Source organism: Terrapene carolina, unplaced genomic scaffold, assembly GCF_002925995.2.
Source record: "Terrapene carolina triunguis isolate 2854851 unplaced genomic scaffold, T_m_triunguis-2.0 Scaffold130, whole genome shotgun sequence".
Taxonomy (NCBI): domain Eukaryota; kingdom Metazoa; phylum Chordata; order Testudines; family Emydidae; genus Terrapene; species Terrapene triunguis.
The window spans coordinates 2,169,640-2,178,364 of NW_020664481.1; the positions used below are offsets into that span (position 1 = coordinate 2,169,640).

At 54.8% G+C, this 8,725-nt stretch overlaps 1 protein-coding gene across 6 annotated transcripts in view; it reads right to left on the reverse strand.

The window, feature by feature from the left end:
• Positions 1-6,855: 6,855 nt before the first annotated feature.
• Positions 6,856-8,725, reverse strand: part of CCM2L (CCM2 like scaffold protein) — a 13,870-nt gene continuing 12,000 nt past the window's right edge. For 3 of the 6 annotated variants that reach the window (XM_029911751.1, XM_024200890.1, XM_024200887.1), the window contains one exon: positions 6,856-7,807. In XM_029911751.1, the coding sequence (XP_029767611.1) occupies positions 7,527-7,807 (281 nt within the window). In that variant the 3' untranslated portion in view covers positions 6,856-7,526. The remainder of the gene's footprint in view (positions 7,808-8,725) is intronic. The other 3 variants (XM_024200891.2, XM_024200888.2, XM_024200886.2) reach the window with 1 other exon arrangement.

Consider the following 8,725-nt stretch of genomic DNA (forward strand, 5'->3'; position numbering starts at 1 on the left):
GCCGCCCCCCTCCAGGTGCCGCCCCAAGCACCAGCTTGGGTGCCTGGTGCCTGGAGCCGGCCCTGCCTCTCACTCCACTCCCATCTCGTGACTTCTTGCACTGAAGGCAATTTTCATGTCTAGCCTTTAGAAAGCTAGAACCATGCCAGGCTTGGTGCTCAACCAATTAGAACCAGAAGCAGCTGTTCTGCAGCCTGAGTTGCTGACCATCGCTGGGTGTCATGCAGAGGGAAGCTGGTATTTTAGCAGTAAAACCAGAATCGGAAACCTCTGACCAGGGAGGCAGTATGGCCTAGTACAGCAATGCTCAGACGGAGGCTTGCAATCCACAAGTGGCTCTTGAATGTGTCTGCTGCAGATCTTTGCAGCACATGATCTTAAACCAGTGTTTGATTTAATTATTAACCAGTCTAAGTTAGTAACCAATCGGGGTGCTTTGATTATGTTATTAATCAATTGTAGTTGATAAAATAATACTGGGTCAGTCATTTTGCTGTGAGAATATATATAGCGAGAGAGTAACTGAAACAATGAATTCACACTCCTGCGGCTGTTTTGGATACTGTTGATCACTAATTTGGCTCCTGAGCCATTGAGGTCTGAGTATCACTGGTCTAGTGTGTGGGACACTGGCCGGCGGTGTGGAGCAGCTCTAGTGTAATACAATTTGCAGACTCCAGAAGTGAGAGCACAACCCCCAGAACAGACAAGCAGGGGGGGACACACACTTATCTCAGACTGGGGCTTGCTCAAAGTCATGACACAGTCTAGAGGGCCTTACTGGAAGCTTCCTAGGAGTCCTGAGAATGACACCCAATTTGCATATAAATTTGTGTATTTCTTTTTTGTTTTCAATAAATAACTAGATGCCAGCAGGCGTTTCCTTGTATGTTCCTGTGCCTTGCTGGTGGCACAAATCGCTGACTGTTAGCACTCAAGAGGAGCACAAAGCCACAGGCTCATCCAGCGGTCCTCAGGGAACGTGTAGCTAGGAGGCGGGGCCACCTTTCAGAGCTCCAGTGTCCACATTTGCCCAGGGCAGACACGCTGGGCACATCTATCCTAGATGCACGATTATTTGGACCAAGTATCAGGGGGTAGACGTGTTAGTCTGTGTCCACAAAAACAACGAGGAGTCCGGTGGCACCTTAAAGACTAACAGATTGATTTGGGCATAAACATTCGTGGGTTAAAAAACCCACTTCTTCGGATGCAAAAAACCCCACTTCTTCAGATTATTTGGACGGTTGTGCTTGTGTCACCGATCTGACCCACTGAAAGCTAATACGATGCTGTTCAGGGAATGGGTGACCCTCGTGGGGTCAGCAACCTCCTCGGGCGCTTTTTAAGGTTCCTGTGTATTTACAAATCCTTTCTTCACCTTGTAATTTAAACCCAGGTGTTTTTATGTTCCCAACCATGATTCCAGTAAAAACAACCCGATCTCCTAGCTGCTAGACAGCCCGACCTCTGTCTGAGGGAGAGAGAAGCCCCTCTAACCTAGACTGCTTCACAGGCTTCCTGGCGTAGGCTCTGGGAGCTGGCTTTAGCTTTCATTAGGATTTCTCTCTCTCCCCCCATTCCGCCTTGTCGCTAAACTCTCTCCTGTGTGGGGCATGAACCCAAGAGCAGCCACGCTCAAGTCACATTTTCAGCCTTACAGGGTTTGAGTGAGTTGGAAATTAGGCCAGTTAACTGCAGCCATGGGAGTTCTTAGACTAGCCCATCCATCTCTTCCTGCCCTGGATGTCAGTCACAGAGCTGGTCTCCAGCGAAGAAGCAGGGGCAAGCCAGGGACTTTTAGCACATTGGCAAAGAAGGGACCAAGTCATCGTCAAGGACTTCCCTTCTGCTGCGCTGAGCTCTGGGCTGTGGGTGCTGGGGCTGCTAGGGAGACATTTTCCTGTTATTCTCACACATGGTCTTTGTAAATGCACCAAGATTAGAAAAGGGAACTGGCTGAGCCATGCTCCACGTTAACCCCTTGGACTGCTGGAGGAAATGGTGCAAACAGGAGAGCTGAAACATGGATGCCCCTCCCGAGATCACCTGGCCAGGGGAACCCCACGCCCTGGGGCGGGCTCTGTGCACTGCCAGGCAGGACTGTAAGAACTGAAGCAGCTAAAGGCACAAAGGGACAGAGACGCAGATTGGAAGCTCCTTGCAGCAAGGCCCACATTTTTGTTACCTGTGTGTGCAGCACCTGGCCCAGTGGGGCCCCGATCCCTGACGGGGGCCTCAAGGTGCTCCAGCAAGACGCACAGTCAATAACACCAAACAGACCACATCCTGGTCAGCTGTGGCACAAGTGAACGTTGCACTTGCAGACTGGAGCGTAACTTGGGGGACGCAGCTGTGATGTGCTGCCTCTGTTGGGGGGGAGGGGGAGGAAGGGGAAGCAGAAAGGCCAATTTCTGATTGCCGTTGCCCTGTTTTCCCTCTGCTCACGCGTGGAAGCAGGGCGCAAGAGCTACCAGGAGGCTGGTCTGGGGGGTGCGAGAGCCAGGGATAACCAGCAGCCCCACTCCGCACCAAAGCGCAGGAGAACTGCAGGGTCACGCCAGGGCTGCATGGAGCTTGGGCTGAAAGTTTCCCAGCAGCGCACTAGTGCCCGGGCAGCTCCAACAGTGGGAGCGCGAGCATATAGGCCCCAGGCGTTTTAGCCATGGCGTGATCTATCCCCACGCGGAGCCCACGTTGTGCTGGAAATGCTGACAGCTGCTTGGGCCCAACCTCCCAGGTCCAACCACTGGACCACGCTGCCTCACACAGATTCATTGGCCAAGAGTGAGTGAGCTCTGCTGATGAAGTGCCCAAACCTGTTCCCACAGGAGCTTTTGCCACTGAATTCAGTGGGAGCAGGCGCAGGCCCATAGGGCCTGGGGTAAGAAACCCTCTGCAAATGGGGGACGGCTCTGGCTCTTTGCTGAGCAGGAAGTTGATTTGCAGGGTGGGAACTTCCTTTTGTGAAATGCAAATTACTCCACATCTGTGGCTCTGATGTAATGATCTCTTTGCTTATCAGCCACCATGGGAGACCTCAGCCGGTGGAGAGGAGATGGCCAGCTACTTACCCACCCTGACTTGTTATCTTGAGTGGAAGGGGCCCTCTGGCACAGCAGTAACTCATTTCAGATCAGTAGAGTCCCTGATTCCCACCAGGCCCAGAGCAGCAGAAAGCACTATCCCTGCCAACCTGATAGCTTTCTTTGACAGAGTAACAAGCCTTGTGGATAGGGGGGAAGCGGTAGACGTGGTATATCTTGACTTCAGTATAGCTTCGGATACTGTCTCGCATGACCTTCTCATGGACAAAGTAGGGAAATGCAACCTAGATGGAGCTACTATAAGGTGGGTGCACAACTGGTTGGAAAACCGTTCCCAGAGAGTAGTTATCAGTGGTTCACAGTCATGCTAGAAAGGCATAACAAGTGGGGTCCCACAGGGATCAGTTCTAGGTCCAGTTCTGTTCAATATCTTCATCAATAATTTAGCTAATGGCATAGAGAATATACTTATAAAGTTTGCCGACGATACCAAGCTGGGAGGGGTTGCAAGTGCTTTGGAGGATAGGATTAAAATTCAAAATGATCTGGGCAAACTGGAGAAATGGTCTGAAGTCAATAGGATGCAATTCAATAAGGACAAATGCAGAGAACTCCACTTAGGAAGGAACAATTGCTTGCACACATACAAAATGGGAAATGACTGCCTAGGAAGGAGTACTGCAGAAAAGGATCTGGGGGTTATAGTGGACCACAAGCTAAATATGAGTCAGCAGTGTAACGCTGTTGCAAAAAAAGCAAACATCATTCTGTGATGTATTAGCAGGAGTGTTGTAATCAAGACACAAGATGCAATTCTTCCGCTCTACTTCGTGCTGATTAGGCCTCAACTGAAGTATGGTGTCCAGTTCTGGGCGCCACATTTCAGGAAAGATGTGGACAAATTGGAGACAGTCCAGAGGAGAGCAACCAAAATGATTCAAGGTCTAGAAAACGACCTATGAGGGAAGATTGAAAAAATTGGGTTTGTTTAGTCTGGAAAAGAGAAGACTGAGGGGGGACATGATAGCAGTTTTCAAATACATAAAAGGTTGTTACAAGGAGGAGGGGGAAAAATTGTTCTTCTTAACCTCTGATGATAGCACAAGAAGCAAAGGGCTTAAATTGCAGCAAGGGCGGTTTAGGTTGGACATTAGGAAAAACTTCTTAACTGTCAGGGTGGTTAAGCACTGGAATAAATTGCCTAGGGAGGCTGTAGAATCTCCATCATTGGAGATTTTTAAGAGCAGGTTGGACAAACACCTGTCAGGGATGGTCTAGATAATACTTAGTCCTGCCTTGAGTGCAGGGGACTGGACTAGATGACCTCTCAAGGTCCCTTCCAGTTCTATGATTCTATCCCTGCCACCCGCCATGTGCTTTGGGAAACAGGATGTCTTCGCCGCACACTGACCATGAGTAATGAGAGCTGTTACTGCAGTGTTGCCTCCAGCACTGAAAAGTGACTCACTCACACGGGAGAATCCCCTTTACTTCCCCCACCACCGCCTCAAAGGCCCCATGTTACAGAGACCCGCCCTTTGGCTGAGGCTCCCTCCAGAACTCACCCACATTGCACTGGGCGCTGGCCAGCTAGGATCGCTCTGAGTGACACCGGGCGCTCAGAGCATGTGGTCCCAAGGCCGGCTATCTGGATCTTCCCCATGGCTGCTCGACATGCAGCCCTCGAGCGGCCCGGCCAGCCCACAAAGGGACACTTGCCAATACAAGAACGGGGTGTGTGGGAGGGTGGCTGGCTGAGAACTTGTCTCCATGATAGTTGCGGGGTAGAACTAGGTGTTAATTTAAATCAATGGAGTTAAACCAACACCAAAGGCCCCAGGGACACGCCTATGAGTGGCTTATTGTGGTTTAAGTTCAGCCTGCTTGTAAGAGATGGAGCTATAATAAATTAACCCACTTCCACACCACAATACAAGCAGCCTTTTACACTGCTGTAACTATTCCTTTCGAGACCCATTCAGGTTATGCCCGCGCAATGCTCTCATGCAGACAAGCCAAGAGAGGGAGCAGTGCCCTCAAGCGGCTTTCTGAAGCATTAACAATACAAACCAGAGCAGCTTATTGGAATAGCCACATTTCTCTCTTGAATGACTCCGTCTCCAAGGCGGCTCCTGGATTCAGAGGCCCAGGAGTCACGCTGCTGAGCCGCAGAACCTCCTTTGCTTCTCCTCCTACCAAGGCAGTAAGAGTTCAGGTCGGCAGATTAAGCCCTGCACTGGCAGAGCAAGTGAGCAGATGCGGTGGGACCAGAACCAGGCTCCAAACACCCTCAGAGCTCGAGAAGGGGAGGGACTGTTCAAAACCTGGCTCTGGGCTTTGCTGCTTGAGCCCATCTTTGCATTTCCCCCCACTCCACCCACGTGCTCTCTCATTCTGCTGGGTTCCTTGGAAAGGGAGCGTGTTCAGCACACAGCGAACTGCCCACACAGCACCAGGTCGATGGGCTCCCTGCAAACAGTCCTGTGGCTCGTCTCCAGGAGGCCAGCAGGCGGCAAGCGTGCACCATTTCAACCTGCCGGCTCGAGTCTGGTACAGCTGGGCCTCGATCCGTGGCGGATTCTCTCTCAAGGGACAAACCAATTGCTCTCGCATGGCAGAGAAGAGAAGCCCCAGTGTTGGGGCTTCCACCCCCTAGTGCAGACCCTGCCCATCTCCCCAGGTGGCCTGGGACAGGAATATTTGCTTTGGATGCCATTTACTGCTGTGGCTTTGGGCTGCTGGCTCTGTGCAGGCAGGGCCATGTGGCCGGGCTCCGTCCCACCAGCCGAGGGCTTGTTAACCTGGATGCCTCCAGTGCAGCGACTACTGAAAGGAAGAACCCCGCCGGTGCCTGAGCAGCAAGCCCCCCTTCCACCAGCCCCTCCTGCCACTGAGCCGACACCATGAGACAAGGGACCAGGCCCTGCCCCAGAGTGCAAAGCAGTGCGAGGGAATGGCCATGGTCCGTGCCAGGATACGCTGCTCTCCCATCTCCTGTCCCGTTTGTGGCTTACCCGCAGCCTCTCACACTGACCGCCCTGCAAAAACTGCTCCTCACGGAGCAAATGCTCTGCTCTCCCGCCCCCTCGGGGCCGGGGCCGGGGCTGGCTCTCAGCGGGTTTCATTCTGTCGGGTCAGGCTGTGCAGATCACAGCAGAGCAGTGGGGGGGGGGGGGGGGGGGGGAGAAGGAGTCCCCAGGCCCCCATGACAGAGCCACTCTTTATTCCTTGACACTCCCCCACCCCCTCCTTGGCCAGCAGTGGAGCATTCCCATCAGGTGGCTGCTGTTTGAGATGAGAAGCACAAATCCCAGCTGTCCTCAGCGCCCAGAGCTGGGTTCCACGTGGGCCACCCTGGGCGCTCAGTAACTGGTCAATCACCTTTCTAAGGTTCTCCTTTAACCCCCTCCCTCCTCTACAGACACCTCTGTGGGGCAGCCCTGACCCACGGCCCTGAGCAGGGCTGGAGCTCAGTCCTTCGAGATTCCAGGGGCCAGCTCAGCCCGAGTTTAACTGGGAGCAACCCCGATCTCAGGAGAGTCTCATCCCCTTACACCAGGGGCTGAACTGCAGCATGTTAATTACAACCCGCCGCGCGTTGGCTTTGGCCTGTCACATCCGTGCTCTGCACAGCGCTCAGCCCCTGGGGAAACCGGAGCCCTCCCCTCTCGCTGGGAGGGGTGCCACCCTGGAGCCCTGGCTCTCTACCTCAGCCTGGGAGTCAGCCATTCCCTTCCCAGGCTTGGGCCCAGTGGAGTCCCCTGACGGCGTAGCGTGACCGGCGCCTTGTGCAATAACACACAACAAGCACCAGCCCCGGAGTTTAATGCTGTTCCTGATTACTCAGAACACATGCCCGCGCCTGGCCCACAGGGTCTCTGCTCCCCTGGGTGCCGACGAGGGAATCCCATGAACGCTGACGAGAGTCGCTAGTGCGTGTGGAGGGCAGCGGCTGCCCTCTTCCTGCTGGGATGATCGTTAATGGTCAGGCCCCTTGCACAAAGCTCTGCCCGCAGTTCCCCCTGTGGAGCCTCCCCAGACCTGTAGAGGGGGGGACTGGCCTCACCGAGAGAAGAATTTCATCCCAAACGTTGAACGGTAAATTGCTGCTCCAGAAATCCACCGCCAGGTAAGTCCCCTCCCGCTGTCAGTGGTGCTACAATCCAAGCCACTCCAGCCGGTGGCAAGGTGCAGACAGAGCCTCACTGGGGTGTGTGGAGCCAAGGTCCAGCGAATGGCAACAGCTCAATCTCCCCCCCAGCAGGCCCCTTGCAGAGTCCAAGACCACTGAGGAGATGAGGAGGCAGCGCTGGAGCAATGAGGGATAAAAAGCCAGCAGGCTAGCGCCAGCCCAGCTCGGCTGAAATGGAGTGGGGCTAGCACCATTTGAATTCAGCCAAGAGGTTTCACGATCTCAAGGAATCTCCTGGCCGCAGAGTGAATCACCGAGCGCCCTTTGGGGGAGGAGGTGGGAGTCCCTCACAGATAGTTGTCTTCCTCCTCCTCCTCCTCCTCCTCATCATCACGAGCCAGGGCCTCGATGTCATGGGTGATGTCCGTGATCATGCGGTTGAAGGACTCCGACTCGGAGCGGAGGGACCAGCTGTCATAGCTGCGCACAGCGGAGGCGGAGGTGTTGCTCATGCTGCGCTTTATCCGCCCAAAGCTGTCGGTCAGGATCCCCCCTTCCCGGATGCCAATGCTCTCCAGGAAGCTCTCGAAGTAGCCGATGTCCTGATCTGGGATGAAGGGCCGCATTCCTGAGGGGACACACAGCCATGAGGCGTGGCCAGGAGCCGGCAGGCGCTTACTGCCCTGGGAAGTGTTCATGTTCCCGGGGGCCAGAGGGGTCGGGGGAGCCCACAGGCCACCCCCTTGGTCTGCATGTTTAAAAGCAGCTCAGTACCAACAGGCTGGCCCAGCAGGTACAAGAGGGGAAGGGGTGTCAAGAGATCCAGCTGCGACTCCCTGATCTGCCCTGGACTCCCTGTGGGACCCGGGCACATCTGTCCATCGCGAGCACTGAGCTGGGTCCTCCTTTCCACAGCATCCACACACCTAGCGCTCCTGAATGGATTTATCCTCACACCCCGTCTGGGAGCACAGGGCTGTCCCCTCCATCGTACAGAGCGGGAACGGAAGCCCAGAGACTTCCCAAAGTCACACCAGCCGGCTGTAGGAAGCTGTCATGACTGCCCTGCAGGGCACGGGGCCCTATCACTGCTTTCAGGATCCTGACAGCATCTTCCACACACCGGGCCCCTTACACAAAATAAGACCTAACAAAGACATGCTCTGCCCTTATTGATGCTGCCTCCCCCGCCCTTATAGACACCGCCTCACACCTAGGGTTGCCAACAATCCAGTTTCCCCGGGAGTCTCCCGGAATTGGGCTCTATCTCCTGGAGGCTACTGAAGCCAATCTGGGAGATTTTAGGTGCTAAAAGTCCAGCAGAACAGCGGGGCTAAGGCAGGCTCCCTACCTGCCCTGGCTCTGCACCGCCCCTGTAAGCAGCCGGCACGTCCCTGCGGCCCCTAAGGGGGCGGGGGAGGGGCAGGGGGACTCTGTACGCTGCCCCCGCCCCGAGCACCGACTCTGGCGCTCCAAGCCCCCACCCCTCCAGGGGCCGCAGGGACGTGCCGGCTGCTTATGGGAGCGATGTGGGGCCAGGGCAGGT